At 41.9% G+C, this 21,414-nt stretch overlaps 1 protein-coding gene across 2 annotated transcripts in view; it reads left to right on the top strand.

The window, feature by feature from the left end:
* Nucleotides 1-1,140: 1,140 nt before the first annotated feature.
* The window catches only part of phactr3b (phosphatase and actin regulator 3b), a 53,877-nt gene continuing 33,603 nt past the window's right edge, over nucleotides 1,141-21,414 (top strand). The window contains exons 1-2 of one of the 2 annotated variants that reach the window (XM_071495092.1): nucleotides 1,141-1,420; nucleotides 21,219-21,377. In XM_071495092.1, the coding sequence (XP_071351193.1) occupies nucleotides 1,312-1,420; nucleotides 21,219-21,377 (268 nt within the window). In that variant the 5' untranslated portion in view covers nucleotides 1,141-1,311. Of the gene's footprint in view, nucleotides 1,421-17,202; nucleotides 17,554-21,218; nucleotides 21,378-21,414 lie in introns of those variants that run through there. The other variant, XM_071495093.1, reaches the window with a different exon arrangement.

Below are 21,414 nucleotides of genomic sequence, written 5' to 3'. Positions count from 1 at the left end.
AGTTTTAGCACTAGGCTCTACATATTACCATATGTCAGATCAACAGACAGAACAGCAGAACATCTGCTTGTAGGCCCAAATCTTTTATTCAATAAATGCAGACTCAGCCCAGCGGGAAAATGTCATTAACAGAGTCCCCATTTTCTCAAAAGGAACATTAATCCAATGCTGCCTTCAGGGGCTCTAGGACATATCATATTTTAAAGTTGGCTTCACAATTGACGCATCAAAATGTGAAATAGCCCTCAGAAAGGAGTCAGCTAGTGGTGCAGGAGGTACGCTGATCCTGCACTTAAGTACTAATACCATGCTATAAAGTCAGATACTTTCTGACTGTTTAAAATAGACTCGGGTTGTAACTACTGATTATTTTTTCATCATGGAGTAATTAGATGATTATTTGCTTGGTTGATGTATGTATTGAGTGATTTGTAAAACATAAGATAAAAGTAGTAAACTCCAATCACAATTACCCAGAGGTGAAAGTGATACCTTCAAATTAACCATGAACAAACTGTCAGAATTTAGAGGCTGAAACCATGAAATGTTGGCATTGTTGTATGAAAAATTACTTAAAGGATTAACCTGTTATCAAAACAGTTGCTGATTATTTTTTGTTGATAATTGACCAATCAACTAATTATTTATTATTATTTAAGATGCGACCTGTCCAGGGTGTTCCCTGCTCTTGCCCAGTTTTGGCTGGGATTGGCTGGGATTGCCTGGGATTGGATTTGGCCATAACTCAATACTTAATTTGCTAATTATGAAAAAAATTCACAGAAATGTCTAAGAGAATAAAATGATGCGATGACATTTGATATCCAAAAGGTCAAGAGTCAACTTCACTGTGACATAATGTGCAAAAAAAACTCTTCTCTTGTCTTTAAAACGTATATGAGTCTGGACAGACATGGATTTAAACTGCAACTTGACTGGGTGGGAGGGGATATTTCTAGCTTTAATAAATCAGTGCTATAGCCTAACGTATGGAAATTTAGTCAATAGTAGCTCTGTATTGCATATCTTATAAATCCGAAGCAGCTTTTGCAGAATGTTAGTGTTTTAAAACCCAAGGAGACTGTAGAGTTGAATTTAGATCTCTAAAGTAGGGGGGGTTTACGAGCTGCACTTGAAGGCGGCATGATGCTGCGCGCGTAATGGATTTCCCCAGCGCTGCTGCTGATCGGGGACCAGGAGCTGCAGCTGCAGCAGTCCGGCCACATCCAATCTGCTCCACCACTTGATGCTGGTGACCTTGGCTGACGGTGGTTACGCCTCTCCCTCCCGCGTTGTGCCCCTCTGCCCGCCATGGCGTCGTCGGACGGGCTGGACGAGGACTGCGTGCTGCAGCGGGGAAGATCTCAGAGTGACCCGAGCAGCATCACCGAGGTCCGGCTGGGCGAAGCGCACAGAGCAGGTAAGGGGAGAGGCGGGGGCCGCGACGCATGTTGGACATGTGTCATCTGCTCAGTCTGTGCCTCTGACAGGTGTGTGGACAGGGGACACCTCGCCTGCAGCCCGCGGTCCTCCCAGACCCAGAGCATTTGTATGCAACAAACGTAGGTTGTGTTGTAAACGTGCGTCATTTACTTTCCCCTATATGTGCCCACTGCTGTGCTGTGCCGTGCCGTGCCGTGCTGTGCTGTGCTGTAGGCCTTATATGTCAAAATGCTGTAATAATAGTCTCATTTACAGTCACGCTGTAATGAATCAGGGACATTTTGTGTCAGGCAACATATGAGATGTTGTCCAACTGGTGTCATACCACTTTTTCAGCATATTCCTTTCATCTCAATAACAGCACGCACTGATTTTACTGGTTTTTACTCATATGCAGACCCATATGCTCAACAGCCCAACCAAGCTGTCTCACTGCCCAGTTAATTCCTCTTCATATCATCAGGCTGTGACTGACAGCCCTAAACAACCATAATTGTTGCCCATTACTCGCACATGATGCCTTTAATGCAGAGAAAACTGAATGTCCCTATATGTTTTTTTTACGATGCAGTTTTTATTCCTGTGAAATCATTTTTTCGCAGCGTAGAACTTGCCATCACACATGGACTGCAGTATGTTGAGCTGGAGCTGATGAGAGTGCTGGTTGTGTATTTGGCTGTTTCCATGGAGATCCAAATGGCAGAAGGCAGCACTTGGCTCTCCGACTGTGAGCCGACATGGTGTTTGTCTGCTGCACTTACTGGTTGTTGTTGTGTTTTTTTTTTTTTTTGTTTTTTGTTTTTTTTTGTTTTTTTATTACACTCGGTGATCTACAGCAGCCAGCCATTCAAAGTGAAATGCCACTTAGTCCGTGAATCATGTTTATTTGTGAGAAGGGATTCACAGCTCCACTGGGAACTGCCAGGCTGACGCTCACTGCTGCGAAAAAGCTATCGAACAGCAGACATTGAACAGTGGATCAACAGGATAAGTCACTCACTTTAAGTTGCGGGTCCTTGACGTCCCTGTTTGACATCCATCATCACCCACGTACTGTAGACTCAACTGGTTTCACAGCAGTGGCAGCAGGGGAAGCGATGAGTTGAACAGCTGTTGTATCTGCACAAATAAGGGGCTCAGTTACTGATTCATAGTCTGATGTGTGTGGGGGTTGCAGTATAATGTATGAGACAGTACATACATACTGTACACTTTCCTTTTCACTTGTGTGTGTGTTACAGTCTGAACATCAGACCTTTTCACGGGGCCAGCTATCTTTAGATATGAGGGGCCACAGCAACACTGCAGAAAGGATCTTAAAGTTCTCTTGCCAACGGCAGACATCGTTGTGTTTCTGCCCTCAGTTTCCAGTTCTTGTCACGTTGTCGTGGTTGTTATGGTTACGTAACAGCTTTGGTGTATGTGCAACTCTTGAGACCACGCTGACTTGATTGTCCTGTGATATATATAAATATATATATATTTATATACTGTTCATTACTGATTTAAATTGATCGTTGAATTCGACAAGATCGCCCTAAAGCTGACGTGTCCTGTGCAGCGTCATGCAGACAGGGCTCGGGCAATGCAGCAGTGAAAACCCGCCCGCCTTCCCCCACCGCTCCATCCCCTCCGCTCGGTGCTAACCCTTTCCTAGCCCTGGCACCCCTACTGCGGCTTTGATCCTGGCACTTGAAGAAACCATCTCCATTAAAGGGGAGAAAAGTGGGAGTGACAGATCTCTGACGGTGGCATTATCATGGCACCCAGCTGGGCAGTGTCATACTGAATCAGCTGCACAGTGGACTCAGCCTAATATACTGCACAAATGACTTGTCCTTCCGTTGTGATGCTTTGATAATGATGCAGGAAGAAAACAGGGTATTTTCTTTAAGGAACGTGGTTTAAACCAAAACAGAAATCACTTGTCACATCATCTGTGCTGAGACTGAGTTTCTCACTTAATGCTTTCAAATCAGATTCTCATGCTGCTCATTTGGATGCCATAAAAAGCTCACAGAGTGCAGAGGACTCTGATTTAACCTGAATACAACATTTCACAGAACTTACCACATGACAGCCTGGTTAACTATGCATCGCTCTACCACCTAGAGACGGAAGACAAAAACACTGTGCTGTGGATTAAAATCTCTTTACGTGGAGTTTCTGTAGATGGCTTTTCATTTGGAGCCGGTGATAAGCAGCCACCTTGTTCAGCACACACAGGTTACATCACCAGCTCTGATCGAGATGATACAGAGCAAGAAGTACAAGCCAAAATATTGTAGCCCAAAGGTGGAATTCATGCTGCATTCAAACTTTGGCATATGCAGTAGCTGTGGCTGGATATTTGTTTCATCAGGGGGAAGACTGTGCGGGTACAACGTGACACCTAGCGTGCCTGCAGACAGACCTTGGCCCCAGTTTTTCAAACTTTTACATTCTGCTAAGGACAAGAGTCATTTTGAAAACTGAAGCAAAGTGTGTGCATCCACATTACTTTGTGCATTTACCAATTCATGGGCTTGGCTTCAAATTCACTCACAGTTGTAATCAATAGTGTATTGTACAAGTACTTGGATGTGCTTTGAAACCACGTTACAACTTCAGTAATCAATATTTTTATATTAACAATAAATAAAATTGGAACTTGCAATGTAGAAGGAGTAGCTTGTAGTGATGAACTCTGCAGTTTCCTTCAGCTCTACACAGCATTTTAGGCTATATCCACACTTCTACTACTACATTTTCATTTTTAAACCAAAACGATCTCCGTTCAGACGAGTGATTTAGCTCCATATCAGAAATAATCTCTATACATACTGTCACACCTGTGAACGTCCATCACAGGACCATTCATTCATACTGGGCCTGCGCGTGTCGGTGGAAACAGGAAGTAGATTGCAGATTGGTTAGTTGCAGGAAACACCATGAATGAGCGACAGCAAATACATTAAAATGCAGAATTTAACTGCAAAACAGTTGCTAGCAAAGACAGCAAGGTCAGTAACGCTTGTAATTCGTTATCCATGCTGCATTCACCACCAGTAGTCAAGACCCAATCGGAGAGCACCTGTGGGTGTCCACGTCATTGTTTCCAAATGTCTTTTTGGCCATCCGGACGACAACGAGTTTTCAAACTAAAGTGGGGCCAGCATTGTTTCTGAAAGTCTCCATCTTAGGAGCTTGAAAACTCCAGAGTAGTGTGGACAGTGTGTAAATGTGGCAAAACAGACGTGTTTTAAAACTAAAACACAGTAGTGTGGATGTGGCCTTAGTGTCTAAGCGCCTGCAAATTCACTGTATTAATTAAATCTCACCCCTATCTTGAGCAGTTTCCAACCAAAAAAAAGTGGATGTTTTAAGTAAAACAGATAAATCCACTTGCAGAAACAGTACACAGCTAGCTGGTGAGCATGGTGGAGCTGTTAGCAGCTTAAAGGTCAGATACTTTTCTCAAAAGTTGGTGGAGACTAAAATAGGGCTAAAAGGAGAGTAAATGCGGGACCACATTCAAGCGTGACGTCCACACTGCTCCACGGATTTTGACTTTTGGACTTTTGCCCTGATGGTCATGTGATACGTGTTTCCTGGTGTGTCAGTATGTGTAGAGGTTATTTCTGATGCAGAGCTACAACAGTCATCTGGACAGAGATCGTTTTAGACTATGAATGAATGTTAATGCTGTGTAAATAAGCAATTGTTTGCTAGCAAGTTGGCAAGTTAGTTGTGTGTGTTAACAGCTCATTGGTGTGAAGGATAATTAAGGTTAATTACACCAGGTTCATATTCACCAGGTTAACTGTGAGGACCCGGTAGTTACACAGGCAGTTAGTCAGGCTTATGGAAGAGAAAACAAAGGTGAGCAGTAACATTGTTACGCAAACGTCCAGCTTCAACCTTCAACTTACATTGGTTGAGTGCACATGAGAGAGTATTGGCAGCATTTCAGGTGCTCTCACTTTCACTTGTACGTCCAAACAAAGTGTTTGAGATGCACGTGGCTTGTTTACAAGCTGAAGCTGACTGCTCCTGATTTCTGTTCGTCAGACTTTGTTTTAATGATGTTCAGGGGCTCAGCGATTACTTTGGGACTATGTGATCAGGATCAATAGAAGTGATGTCCAACACAATACAACTAAGACATGTTAGTTCCTTCAAATAACATGAAATATTCAAAATGAATAGCACACAAAATAGATTTCTTTTTATTTTCCAAATGAGCATATGAATCAAAGGTACGTTAGCAACACACAGTTCAGTATAGTAAAGTAGTGAAGACGTCCTGATGAACTTGCAGTGTTGTGGCCTCAGCCTCTAAGTGCAGGCATCTGTATGTAATGTACGTACACAGAAATGAAGGAGGTGCCCTGTCAGTCCCTGGTGTTGCCTCTAGCTTGCAGGAGTCTCCTCTCTCGCTCCTCTCATCTCCCTACTTGAGCTGGTGCTGCTGTGCTAATCTGACATGCTGCTCGAACATCAAAGACTTTCTCCCTGGACTCCTCCAACCTCCTCCAACCTCCCTGCCCCACCCACACATCTCAGCTCCTGACAGGCCTCAGTCTAGTCCTCACATTCAGTCAGAGGAGGTGGGGTGGGATGGAGTGGGGTGGGGGAGGACTGATGGGGAGATTAGGATTTCTTTTATTTGAATCAGGGTGTCTCATGTTTTATTAATCAGGAAGCCAATACATAAGCCGGTGTGTCTCATTCCAAATTCAGAGCTGTTATTGAACAGAGAGAATAGCACCTGGCACCTGGCAGCTCACTCCTACATGCGTGTTCATCTCGGCGAGGAACATGTGCTAAATGTCCTCACAGCCACGAGTCATTTCACAGCACCTGCAGTTAGAGATGAGATGGGATCAAAGTGTGCATCGCTGGTAACAGAAATACATAAAGCACTGTCGCTTCTTTTGTACGTAGATGGCGCGCATCGGCATGAGGCTGAGGGTCCTGAGATTTTAATCTGGGATATCACCACAATACAAAGAATGGTTCAAGTGCTGTGGTCCCACAGGTCTCTGAGCCACGGTGAAGAGAGAAATGTCCTTGGGTGTAAAATGAGTCACTTCCTTTAGTGTCCCCAAAAGTGAGATCTGTCACCTTTTTCTGCAACGAAAGTATGAAAGCAAATAGGCTGACTTTTATGGTTAATTTAACTCTTTTTTTTCCTCAACAAGAAGGTACCAAGCTGTAAATTCTGTATAAAGACCTAAGAGTCACAGTCACGCTAGCAGCCCTCTAAATCTGTTCTTAGGCTTCGGCAGTTCTTTGAGCTAAATGCTACATTTAGCTAACATGCTCACAATGCTAGCATGTTAATGCTAATGGTTATCATCTTCACCATCATAGTTTAGCACGTTAGTATGCTGCACTAACATGGTAAATATTCAAATTCAAGAATGTAACTTGTTATATTCTTGAAGCGGCTGTCTGAATACCTCCTCCATTTTATTTTATTGCTTTTTATTTATTGTATTGATTTTTATTGTCATATTTCTTCTTTTTAAAGCACTTTGTGATTTTTTTATATGTGAAAGGTGCTACTCACTTACTTATGCTAATATTTGCTAACTAGCACAAAACACAAAAGTACACCTGATGTCGGCAGGAATACCTGAAATCTTGCAGGGATATTTCACTCAAACCAAGAATGTGACCTTCAGCTCTAAGCAATCCATCCAATAGCCGTAGAGACATTTTAGTTAGGAACAACTGACCAACAGTGCTATCCAGAGCCACACTGCTATAGTAAAGATCTAAAATCCAGTCGGAGAAAGCTACTCAGAAAGGTAAATGTTTGAGTATTACTGGTTAAACATAACTTTATCTTCAGTTGTTCACTCATTCGGGAAGTTGTTTATATCTGACATTAGCATTTTAACACTTGCAATGTTAATGTGAGGTAATGAGGCGTGGTTATTTATGTGTGTGCATATATGTGTGTGTGCATCAGGTTTGCAGTTAGACTCTCCGAAAATGCCAAGCAGAGATGACACTAGAGAAATACTGAAGGGCATGTTAACACTTGCATGTTAGGAGGACCAAAAATGTCACTAAGTGGGGTCAAGAGCAGTTTAAAGGTGAAACAGTGGGTGAAACTGCCACAAGAGGGCTCTACTTGGCAGATGGCAAGATGTTGCATAAATGAGATAAGCAGTCACTGTCAGGAGGAGTCCAGCACTGCAGTCACCTCAGCTCTCACAGAAAATAGGGACAAATGGTTTGGCCAAGGTCGTTCTGCATATAGAGTGGACACACACTCTCTCGGGATTACTCAGCACTATACTGCAAGGTTTAAGATGACAGAGAATTAGACTTGAAGTGAGACACACTTTAAATGAATATTCACTTTATGTCAAATCACCCTTCATATTGTGTCATACTGTCATACTGTGCAGCCAGCAGTGGAATAAGCTTTGAAATCTTTTGAAATTCAATCAGAGGTTGAAAAAACCCATCATATTTAAAACTGAACTGCATAACTTCATGTCCATCTGTGGGTATTTTTAGAGCTGATGCAACTCATCGTTTTTTTTTTTTTTGGTTCTCATGTCTGTTTCAAAAGTGGAACATCTGAAAGGAATGATGAAGGATTTAGTATGGAGAGCATGGTCATGATTAATGTGGAGCAGTGCAGAAGTGATTTGACTCTAATATAAGGACTATAAATGAAAATATGATTTTGCTGAGATGGTAATAGGTTGTTCCCTCAGTGAGTTTTACCCTACCCTTGAGTCTTTGGTGCAGCATTGATTCTTTTTTTATTAGCCAGCCAAGACTCCGTGGTACAGTGGCTAATTCAAAAGTACCTTTTGTGCCAAGTCATCACTCATGCCCTTACGCACTATGCAGAGACGTCCCTGGGTCCCTCTGCCCACAGGGCCCTGGGGAGTAGCGCAGCAAGCAGGACAAAGCATGACGTCATCCTCCAACATTGTATTAGGACATAAACACATTGTGCAGGAGACTCAGACTGTAGATACAGGCCCTGCAACCAAACTCACTCACAAACACATATATTCAGTCGAAGGGGAGCACAACCAATTTAATACATTAAAGTCTGATAAATTGCCTCAAGGGATGTCACTTGAGTCAGCATTGATGGGGACAGAAGACTGCAAGTTTGAAAAAAATGGGGGGCGTAGAGCTAGAAAGAAGTGAGCTTTCTTTAGCTTTATTTTGCCTAAAATAGTCTAAAAAGACCAGAATCAACATAAAGAACACAAACATATGTAACATGTGTTTAACTGTAAAAGGTAAACTCCTCTTCATGACATTAAACCTTACTACACGTGGCCTGACCTCAGTGTCCCCAGGGAGCCGTGGCCCTGTGTATACACAAGGCCGTTCTGATTATGACCTTTGTCCTTAAACCTGCATGAATTGATTTTCGACCACTTGGGGGGAAGCAGAAACAAGTTGTAATTTGATGCGGCGACTTGTTAGCAAACAGTAGCTCATCTATACATCCAACAGTCACATTTGAGGTGTGTTTCTAGCAGCCTGAGCAGTTTAAGTCTAATATTCACACTTTTTTTAACTCTCCACCAACCACCTCAGAGCAATACCTGGCTCTGTGGTGGTTGAATGCGTTTTGAAAGTTTTCTCTGCTGCCGTGCATCTTGCCAGGAGCAGGTGGAGGTGACTGTCGCTTGACAAGAGCTTCAGCCATCGTCGTCTTTCTGCCCTCTGAGCGGCGCTACGTCTTCAGGGCAGATTGGAGGCTATCTGGAAGTGATAGTGACAGGCCAGGGCTAGCTGGTTAGCATGCTAACTTCAGCAGAAAAAAAGCTGTGATAGAGACAAAAGTTAACATTGGTTTTGCTGACCACCTCTTGAGACAGTAAAGGAATGAGCTTCGACGCAGAATTCATAACATTTCTTCTAGACTGGTAACTAAGCAGCTGTTAATGCTAATAGGCTTAATAGCAGTAGCAAAACTTGCAAATAGCTCCTGTAACTGTTCATTAGCAAGTCAGTAATGTCTGATAGAGGGCAAGACATGTACTGTGGTTTTTTTAAGCTTATTACTGCAAACAGCTTCCGGCTGTGGCAGGTTGATAAGAGGGGTGAGAGTGAACCGAAATGCTGAAGATGTGGCCTGTAAGATCCACAAAGACAAGCTGAAAGACACTAAAATGCTCCATAATAGCTGAGAGGGACTGGAGAGTCGGGTGATAATAATTCTCTGTTGCGTCATCACTATGAGAAATACCCATGGTGTTACAAATAATCCATTGTTAATAGAAATATAATTTTAAAGTATATATAAGAAATCTATAAATTGGTTATGGCTGCTTTAAAAGTGGGGACCATGTGTTTCAGTTTTTTAACCTTTGGGCTCAAAGACTTGGAAAATGTGTTTTCTCAGTTAGCTTCTTAATTTGAACAGTGGGATCATACATGAACACACTATTTGCTGCCAAAGTTAGAACAGTTTTGGATATTTCACAACGAGAGAGCTCTGTGTTTCTTTTCAAGTTAAAAAATCTGAGAAACAGTGGAAATGTTCAGACGATGCCAGCCTGTTCTACTACACTGCTGCCAAAGCGTCTTCCAAATGATACGTTTTTTTTTAGCTTTGGAGTGATTTGACCATCTGCATGAATCAAGAGCACATTGTCTGATATCACAGGGTGTAATTACCATCAAAGGAATAATGTGCATTAATGTGCAAAGTCTGTGTTGAGGCAGGTTTCCCCTTTAAGAGAACAGACAGAGAAAATGAAGACACATACATTTGTCTCAATGTACAGACCTGATTGAACAGCAGCAGAATTGGTGAAGCTGTGCTACCCCCACCCCTGCCACACACACACACACACAAACACACACACTGTCTCCCCTCCCCCAACAACTAAACAACGGGGATGTCACACATACAGTAGGACTTAAAAATTGATGCTCCTGCATGTTGAAGTTCTCAACAGCAATGACAAAATAAATAAAAAAACAGTGGTGATGAATCATGGCCAAAGATTGTGTGTACTGCTTTGCATGTAACTCCCTGTTTTCACTCCCAACAAAGCTGTGCTTTTATGCTCCATTGTGCTCTTTACATCCATGATGTGTAACACTGCCTTTATGGTTTTAAACTGCTGTGGTTCGGCACGTGCACCGTTTTGTTTTTTGTCCTTACACGGGTTAACGTACCGGAGTTGCAGTGACATATTTGCAGCAGCAGAGCATGCTCCTGAGGGTGGATGTAACATTCTTTATTTCAAGACAGAAAGATCATTTACTATGTGTGTAGCAGAGGCTGAGATCTACCCAGCGACTGAGTCAGGGGCGTTGGGGGAAGCTACTTGACTTAAGCTGTCAGCCATTTACACATAATGTATCTTTTATGAATGTTTCATGTGCTGACCTAATTCCTTTCAGAGCCAAGTAAAAGCAATATGTTGCACATGAGAACACAGCGCAGCATCCAGCTGATCCTTTTGACATCTTCATCCTACAACAAGCGGGATAGGAGGGGTCTGGTAAATGGAAACAGAGCTGAGATATGATCACTTGGATGCCCTGGAAAGGCAAGAACAGAGGCTGTAGACCACCCCAGCAGAGTTATTTTCAGCTGTTTGTTTTTACAAAATCTACACCGCATCCCACAGAAAGAGTGAAGGGAAGCAGCCCAGTGAGTCTTTTTGTCGCAAAAAGAGATACTTTGCTTTCTCTGGCGCATGTAATTAAAACAACTGTTTAAGCCCAGAGTAGGAATGGAGAGACTAATCACTCTGACTGATGTGAATCTCTCAGCAGCGTAAGGGAGGGGGCTGGGGGGTGGGAGGCAGCTGCAAAAATCAGCCTGCTGAAACTAGGTGCTGGATTTGAATATGTGTGTCTCCCTCTAGAACGAAACCCCAACAAGTAAAAATGAAAGCTCCAAATCAGCACCGAGCTGCTGTTCTGATGTGACTCCAGCTAAACCCACAGTGTACATGCAATGAAAAAGTATGAAGTTTGTGCCATTTATCTGTTACAGATCTGTTGCTTATTCTTATGTTTCCTTCCAGCCAGCCTCACTTGTTGGATTAGAGACAAAAAATTATAGTTGTAATACAATCTATGTTTACCTGACAAAAACCTCTAGCTGCCGTGTGTATTATGGTTCTTGTTGGCCAGACAGAGGCTTCGCTGGGAGGATGTTGGGGTTAGCAGTATTGATCTGTTGGATGTGCGATCCACCACTTTGATCCAGACTCTAATACCTTCTTTTTATTTATTTTATTGAAAAGGGACCATTTGCAGCTTTCAACATAAATGTCACCATTTCATGTACCACAACAGGTTGTAGCTTCGAGCTAATCTACATCTACCTTACCCATTCCAAAACCTTGCTAAATCTTAAACGTTACAGTAGCAGAAAAAATGGTTATATGAATAATTTTTGTCTAATGATTTTAATCATAACTGTACATTCAGACCGAAAGCACCAAGAACATCAAGGTGAATGGAAGTCATTCATTTTCTATCTGAGCCAGCATCTCTCGGTGGCAAACAGCGGCATGCCTGCTGGCGGCATGTCTTGAGCGGTGTGGGTGTCAGAAAAAGGGTGGAGTCCAGGTATCTGTATGGTAATGAGCTATAATACGGTTCAGCGGCAACCAATCAGAATGTAGAAGTGCTCTGCAATGGACAACACTAGAGAACACAACCGTGAAAACTTCTGTTCCTATCAAACATTTATTCCCAAGGAAAATAGAGGATATTTTGATAATTGCGCCTCATCCTTTACGATCTGTCCCCTGGTCGCTCACAGAACGACGCTTGGCCAAAGGTGTCCAACACTGTAGGTGTTCCAGGAGAGTTGGTGAGGTCTAATCTATATGGTATTTTGTGAAAGTAGATGAGAATTGCAAGCTAACTTACACCATAACTTGCAAATCAGCATTCCAAACAATTTAATGTTTATTTCATCTACGTCATCTACATCAGAGTGTCCACGAACTTCAACAGCCTCTTTGATCGAGCGGCCAGAGTGATGTTTTTTGCTCTTGCTGCTTTCGGTCTGAACGTACGGTAACAGTGTCATGACACTGCAGCTACAGGTTTAATTGACAGTCATATGTAACAGATTTGACAGGTGATGATGAGCAATGCTCTCTGCTGATGGGGGAATAAGATCAGAAAACGAAAACTATGAAGAACGACAGATTTTTCTGTGTACTTTGGTGGACTGATAATCAATGAGTCACTTAAGTCATTTATCAGGTGAAATATACATTTGCTGGTTCAAGTCTATGTGTTTTATGGGACTGCAAACTGAATATCTTTGGGTTTTGGATTGTCGGTGGGTAAACTAAGAAAAGTGAAGACATCACCTTTGGCTCTGGGATGCCTGTGATTGCATTCTTCATGATTTGCTCTGACACTCTGTAAACTTAAAGATATATTGATGAATCAAAAAAGTATCCTACTAAGTCAGACCTGAAGAACCTGGCCTCCTCCGAACCTCGAAACATCCCGTTCAGAGGAATCCCAGAGACTATTTTGTTTGCAGCTCACACTCTCTATGCAGCCGAGGCTGTGTCTTCCCCACTGCTACAGTCCCCTATTTGTCACTGTGACACTGCATTGGCTCGCAGGCTGCGCAGGCTGTGGCTGTACCTGATGAATGATTCAGCAGATTTAAAGGGGAACAGTACTGGAGTGGAGCAGCGACAGGGTTTTATGAACATAAAATTTATGTTTTATGTTTTCAAACTGGCAGCACTGCCTAAATGCGAAGCCTGTTCAGGAGTTAAATGTCAACTTATTCAAACATATTTTATTTGATGATGCATAATGTGCTGCATCTGACACATGGGTTCTTAACCATAGAAAATATGACTGCTAGTTAAACTACCATTGCACATCTTCTCGTGTGTCTCATAGTAACAAACCATCTGTAAAGGAATTCCATAGTAAGTATTTGATCAAGTATTGATCATTAATAATGTTTTTTTTTTTTGTCAACATCATATCAGGCCATTAATAACTGACCACTGATTCAGTTACTTTGCGACTAATCTGTGAAACACAGACGCTCTCCCATCACTGACAATGTGATTACTTTGCTGTTGAGGTCTGCAATCAATCGTAAAGTGCTTTGGTGCAAATTGTCCCACAAATGGACACTCCATAACTGCACGTTTGAGCAGTTACACTGCTGATGTACAGCATGTTTCTCCATTTTCCTCCATCTCCCTTGTGACTGAACAACACTTACATACCCTCCCCACTTACAAACACACACACACACCCAAGCACACACTTGCTTCCACCACCCATTATGCACAGTGTCAAACCTGCAACGACCTCATATTTTAGAGATTTTATAGATTTTGGTTCCTCAAAGGCAGAGCTGTTCAAGAAGCAGAAATAACCTCAATAATTCACTTCAGTTCAAGCAAATATGATGATGAAATCTAAATTTATTAAGGCCTAGTCTAGAAAAATAAAGGAATTCAGCTTTTGTTTTGACGGGTTGTGCATTTTATATACATTATATGTGTATTGTCTTGTGATATTCAACAAAATAAAATGAAGTTATTAATGAAATTAACATTTTAATTTGAAGTACAGTCACATCACATCACCATCCTGTAAATACTGGCTTCATTTCCCATTCGCTTCATTTGAACCATGTGTGACTGATGCGTTCAAGATGCTCATGTTTCCTGTTGTGATCCCATTGCAATCTCCTGCTGGACTCGCAGGTTAGAGTTCATCTTTGTTCCACTTGGACTGAGTGGATGTGCACCATCAGCCAACATCACACTGCCGGACTTCAAGTTGCAGAAGTGCTCTCATACACTTTTTACAGTTTGTGATTGCTGTGCGTAACATTTTTTTTATTATTGACATCTGAACTGTGATATCAATTTTTTTTTTCAGGGCAGTGTTATTGAACAAAAAAGTGCATATGACTGTATGTTTAGACCTCAACTGGCAGAGCTGAATAACTGTAACTGCTAAAAATGATAATTTATTAAAATTATGTTATCGGAATTAGCCAATTAGCTTTCATGAGATTCCAAGTTCAAAGTAGGCTATTTATACAAGACTACTGCTGGCAGAAAAGAAATCATACCCTTTTCTCACAGTGGAGTTGTCAAACATAGGTGTATTTAATAGTGAATTTTTGCTGCATTTCATTAAGGTTTCCCAGTTGCAGGTACCTGGTATAGATGTTTTTTATAGCAGACATTTTAAGTTGATGCGTTTTTCCTGGACAAAATATGCAGCCACAGTGTCACGATAGCTTAATGTATGGATACTTTCATAATTCAGAAATGAAGCAATTTGCCAGAAACCAGTCAAAATACTGTTTAAAAGTAAAACTCAGTGATCGTGTTGCTTAGATACTCATCTATACTGGATTTTATTTAGCTATAACTGCAGTGATGGTGGCTTTCCATCCATGTTGACTCATCTGGAGTGTTTTTTTTTTTTTTGCCAAGTGGGCGATACTGTAGCTGCCTGAAATTTCACTCGGCTGCTCTGAATTACGGTCTCGGAGATAAGACGTGAACACAGAAACAGCAGGAGAAGCACAGGTGTATCTAACAACATAAATGACTCAGTCCCATTCGTTGCCACAGTAATCCACGCCTGTGAACCAGCCTGCACAAAACCTGGCTCTGGAGCTCATACGTTTAAGTGGGAGGCAGCCATCATTAACATTGTTAATCACACCTGTGTTTTTCCTGCTGTGACAAGAACTGTTTTCCAAGAAAATGGTCTATTTAGTCAACAGGAAGGGTAGAAAAAACTACAAAAAAACTACAGCCCTTTGCCTCCATCTTTTGAAACTGCTTTTGATTAATATTTCCCATCTGACTATGCTATATAAATACTGCATGACTGCAGTCACTTGAGATTCCTTCATCTTCAAGTTGGCAAGCTTGAGGTCATGTTTCACTTTTTTATTCACTGGTCACAATTTGTGTGCACAACCTTTTGGCACGCCGTCCATCCTAGGCCATATTAAATGAAGTCTTGTAAATATTAAATGAGATTCATGTTCTTTGAGCAGCCCACACCACTGGTTTTATTCTTTGTTTACTGCTTATGTGTCCCTGAGGAGAAATCTAGCCACTGACTTTTATCATCTCCGATGTAACGCAGCCCTTCCTGCTTTTAATGTACGAGTAGCCCTCTAGAACATCGATCTGAAACCACAAAGGCTTTGTTTACACACCAAGTGATGATGTCCTCATAATTAATCTGTGCCCATGGAGTGTGTACAAGTTGATCAAAAAGTGTAATTAAAAATATGTTTGAAAAAAAAATCCCAACATTGTACCTAATAAAAAATTTAGAGCAGTATCCCTGTATTATAGTGAGGAGATTTGTGGTACTGTGGATGTGCCTGTGTTACTGAACAGGTAGTTTGTGGCAACATGAGTGACATGATATTTTTATGCAAACTTGCTATGATGATTTTAGCCATGTTGCCAGGTATTGGATGGAGTCCCATGCAGTTTTGTACAAAAATTCATGTTATTCTCAGAATGAATTTTAATAGGTAGAGTGGTGATCTCCTTATTTTTCATCCAGGTGAACATTTTAACATGGCAGATACTTTGGTTTATGGCAAAATACCTGCAAAACTAATGATATTCTCTCATCAGTCTCAGCTGCAATTCATGTTTAGTGCTAATTAATACATTACCATGCTAACATGCTAAATTAGGATGCTGAACGTGGTAAACGTGCTAAACATCAGCATGTTAGCATTGTCACTGTGAGCATGTTAGCATGCTGACATTAGCATTTAGCATTAAGCCAGGCTGTAGAGCCTCACAGAGCTGCTGGCATGACTGTAGAGTCTTTTCTTGCTACGTTGGCAAGATGCATGAGCTTATTTACAGATATGCTGATTATAGCCAACTTGGTACTTCTGCATTTTAAGGGCTGAGAGTTAAAAACTGTAATTAATTATTTATTTCTGCATAAACTCAAAAAATTGCGCGAGGTAACTGTAACCTAAATGAACCCTATTAAAAATAAGTTTCTTATCCACCCTTTTGACATTAATTTGCAGTATATTCACCTGCAGTCCATTGTCAGTTTATTAGACACTTTGGCACTCTGTAGCTAAAACTAATGCAGTCTAATACAGCAGCCTAGTCATAAATGATGCCAGGTTATAATGTAAAATTTTAAAACTGTTAAAATTGTTTTAGAGGGGTGTTGATTCAACTGTAGTTTGAGGTTGGATGGGCTGTTAAGCTGAATTAATTAATCAGTTAATCGATCATCTCAAATATGAAGATTTAAATCTCATATTTGTCTCATGTGATAATAAATGTATAAATATGTTGGATTATTGGTCAGACAAAACACAATTTTAAGACGTGGGCTTAACTGATTGTGATGGACATTTCTCACCATTCTCTTACATTTTATAGACCAAGAGATTAATCAAATAAATGACAAAATACTGGACGTAGTACAAATAAAATTAGTTGCAATCCTAAATTGTATTGAATTACACTGAGAGGTGTTTTTGATACTTTGTGCAGCACATAGATGAGGACCAGCCTTTCCATTAATTTATGGAGGTGGGATAGATATATTTCAGACCTGTTGTTCTAAAATGCAGTGGCTTTATCGAGGGGGACCCAGCAAACTGACAAACCCAATATCAATTACATCAATACATGACTTCAGAAATATTACAGCATGACTTGCTTTGTGCAAGAGATTTAAATCCTCGTCTGTCTGTTAATGCAGTTAATCAGTCGTTGTGTGTGTGTGTGTGAGTGTGTGTGTGCGTGCTACTCTACTATGTTTTGCAGTAGAAGATGAGTGTGTGCCAGTTTATTCGGCCTCCTCCTCCCGTCCGGAGGGGCGGGGTTCACATGGCACATCAACGCTAGCACTTAGCTGCAGATGTATCCCGCTTTCTGCTCACTCCGACATTTTCCGTCGCTGTTAAACTCGCGTCTCACAACTTTCTGACCGAGGTGTCGGTGCACGGAGTGTTTTCACGCCTCCGTTTGTGTCCTGAAATACACCGCGGCTCCGGTTCGTCCGAGCCCGTCGGCTGGTCGGGAACACATGATGTGAGTCCCGAGTGCTGGAGAAGGGACAGGACAGCTGTGTATCCTATGACATGTAAGTGTTACCCGGAAACACCTACTTTTGGCTCAATGTTACACGGATTTAGGGCGAAACATCCCGTGTTTTTCCTCTAAAGATGATTCTGTTCATGTAATGTGTGCGTTGGGACTTGTAGTGTTTGTCTTATTGACCATATGGCACTGAACGGTGCTCCTTCCCTCTAAGATGTCACTGCCATATAACTAGAATCTCCCCACAGTGAACTGTGGGGTCCAGCAGCGAGTTACTACTTTCACATGTCCTTTTTTAGCAGTGATATCTGTGATATCTGTGATAAATCTTTAATCCTTTTGAGAGTTTGCTCATGGAGATTATATAATATCCTTAAACACTGTGATGAATTACTTTTTCCTGGTGATACAAACAGCATTAAAGTCATGCCAGCAAGTTGTTAGTATTGTGAGTGAGGAGGATGTTGTGACTGTGTCCGTCTTCCTCAGCTGGCTCATTATCGGCAGCAGCAGCCCTTTCCTTTAGGCTACAGTTCACTGTACAGCATCTTGACTTTGGCTATTAACTTTCTTTTTCCTGCTTGAGAAGACGATTTCTCTCCTGCAGTTGCAGAAAAGACACGTTAATGTCACATCAATCCCCTTAACACGTAACCACTTTGATAAATATTTCAGCATAACTTGCAAATTGCACCCTGACTTACATTATGCATCGTTACGGGCTGGGCTGTGATTGGCTGCAGCTCTCCGTCTCTCCGTGTGGCAACAGCCTTCCCATCCACCCAGCAACTCCCTATTCCTCATACCGTGGTGATTCTCTGCCTCCGAGGGCCTTTTCTGCAGCATCCAGTGCGGTAACCATGGTAACGGGAGCCTGACCCTGGGTGTGCTGCTACTGTTACTACAGGCTTGACCTGAATTCCTCGCTGCTTCCCAGGCAGGCACAACACCACTTGGACAACTGACCTGCTTCTCATTGTTGGTAGTGAAGCAGCTGAGGGTGTCAAGTCAAAGCCGCTGCTGCTCATGGATCAATAAACCCAGCTGTGTTGTAAGAAGAGTCTGTATGTTTGTTATTATTCAGTAACATTCAGTAGATGAAGCTTCTCTATGCAGGTGAATCAGCTGGTGTCTTTAGCTTTGCTAGCTTTTATGAAAAGTTGAGCTTTTCAAGCAGAAATGTCAAAAACTCTCAAAATTCCTTGAAAATCTTTTGGTGGGACAAAAAGGACGTCTGAAGACATTGGCTCTTTGGGCCTAATCACGATGGGCAGATGAATCTGTAATGAAAATAATCACTGCTGCTCTAATGAAAACAGTATCTGTGCTGGAGATCTGTGTAAATATAGCACTTGCTTGAAAGTTCGGATGACATCACTGGCTGGTACCTGCAGGGCGGAGAATGTTTTTCTGACATCACTTGGATTTTGACCTTGTTTTTAATGTCACATTGTGAGTATGTTGCACTCTTGCTTGGGTGGCTGCTGTTAAAGTTGGCCACCTTCCACACGCCAACACCACCACCATCTAATCCATCCTCACCTGTGGAATATCACTGTGTAAATCCCAATACACTTCCCTTTGTCTTTCTATTGTGTGACTGTGGCCGGTAATGTAAGTGTATGTGATTCATTTCTTAAGGGATAAATGAGCAGATGTTGTAGATTTAGATGCAGCTGAAATTGATTTAGGAGATGAAAGTGTTTGTGGAGCGGTCCCTGCTCAGCCCACAGCTCAGCTGTAGGCTCCCTGAGGTGTCAGCTTGTTGGCGGAGCCAGACTGTGTAGGGGTGCCTATTTCTGTCCTTTCTCCAAGGAGCCTCTCTCTCACTCTCTCTCTCTCTCTCTCTCTCTCTCTCTCTCTCTCTCTCTCTCTCTCTCTCTCTCTCTCCCCCACTCGATGCAGCATAACAGAAGTCAGCTCAGTCGGCCTCTGTGGTTCTCTGCCTGTCTGTCCATCATTGTGATCCCTCTCCTCTACAGCTTAGCTTAGACTTAAGAGGGCTTCAAGACGTCAGAGAAGCAGCTGAGAGGAATAGCCATTGATTTTGAATCTTTGTCTATGGAGAGGAATCAGGAGATCTGCACAAGATTAATGAATTGATTAATTCACTCATTGATCAACATCAAGTACTTGTCATTTTCCAAGGAGAAATGCCAAATATGTTGCGGTTCCAGCTTCTCTAATGTAAAGATTTTATTTTCATGTCTTTGTCTTGTGTATTAGTGCACTGAAGATCTCTGAGCTTTCTGCTGGGTGGGCAAAACACCTGATTTGAATTTTTATCAGCTGATTTATGCTAATTGCAGATAGATCATAATCATTTATGACACCTGACATGTAAGAAGAAGTGAAAGTGATGGGAAGTCAAAGATAGCTGTAGCTGCTTCAGCTATTTCATTTTCAGTGTTGCTATTTACTGGTTTTACTGAGCTTTATTTTGACTTCCATCTTGTTCTGCTGCCCACTCTCAGTACAGCCCTACTGATCTAGTTCACCCTCATCGCTCTCACAGCATCTTTTCAGAGAAAAAGCTCTAAAAACCCACCACACCTACCTGACAGCTGACAGCAGACACACAGTTTGCAGGTGAACACTGAGTGGAGACCAAAAACAGAGCTAAAAGAGAGGGAATATTAGACTTATATCCACTGACTGATTCGCTGACTGATATAAAATGCCAGAAAATGAATTAGTTCCTGGCTGTTTTTGTTGGTCTTCTATGATAGTAAACTGTATGAAAAAAAAAAAAAAAGCCATTTGTCAAACTTCTGGGAAGTCGTGATGGGCATTTTCCATTATGTGGCATTTTACAGACCAAAGAATGAATCAGTTAACTGAGAAAATAATCAGCAGATTGATGGATAATAAAAATAATGGACCGTTTGTTCGGGGACACACGGAACGCAGTGTGGTTAATAGAAATCTTTATGTGTAAACAATTAAAAATATTACAGTTTTAAAGTCTATCATTAAGCGTTGCTTGAAAACACTAAAACCTTAGCTGCAGACACCTCCCCCCATAATTTATAAAAACACTGGAGTAAATTCTAAAAATAATGACAAATCCTGGACAAAAAAAAGAACATGAAAATAAACAGACGCAGCAGGATGCTCTGAAAACCACCCGTCTGTCAGTAACAGTGTGTAAGATTTGTACAGTGCTGTCACTGCTGTGTGTTGACTAATTGTGCGGTAGATTCCTGTGTACTTCACCAATGTAACTGTGCAGCCTAAAATAGTGTAAAATCTGCAGGGAATGCAGGCTGCAGATGTCTGCGCTGAACTCAGAACAGGCAGTTGTGCTGAGGCTGATTTTATTTATCCTCTGTGTATCTTTCAAGGCATTTTTTAAAAGCTTTCCATTGTCTGCATGTTTTTGGGGCCAGGAAGGTCTGGCTGCCCCGAAACCATGTGAGTCACTCGCAAACAATGTGATTCTCTGTCTTCTCCCCACCGCTCGCTGCTCCTCAGAATGAGACTGGAATCAATAAGGCATTTACAGCCAGTGACCCACATATGCTAGTCTCACATGATGATGGGATGTCGGTAGTATTCAGTCAATTGTGTTAGAAGTGATTTGAGAAATTTCTGTACGTCTTCAGGACACTGAAGCGCTGCTTGATGTCACTGCTGCCTGCTCTCGGGATGGATTTTCTCATCTGCAGCTCATTTTACAGCAGATGTGCTTGTTTTGTGTTGATGTAGATGGGATGGACCAGCAGAGGGCGCTGCACTCGGGTTGTCTGGTCTCCGGGGTTCGTACGCCCCCCGTCCGCCGCAACAGCAAGCTGGCCAGCCTGGGACGCATCTTCAAACCCTGGAAATGGAGGAAAAAGAAAAATGAGAAGCTGAAGCCCTCAGCAGGTGAGTATGACGAAAGACTAGTGATTCCATCAGTGCT

The sequence above is a fragment of the Trachinotus anak genome, unplaced genomic scaffold, assembly GCF_046630095.1.
Source record: "Trachinotus anak isolate AG129_WGS33_773 ecotype Australia unplaced genomic scaffold, CSIRO_AGI_Tana_v1 ptg000013l, whole genome shotgun sequence".
Taxonomy (NCBI): domain Eukaryota; kingdom Metazoa; phylum Chordata; class Actinopteri; order Carangiformes; family Carangidae; genus Trachinotus; species Trachinotus anak.
This window is presented reverse-complemented; position numbering and strand designations above follow the sequence as displayed.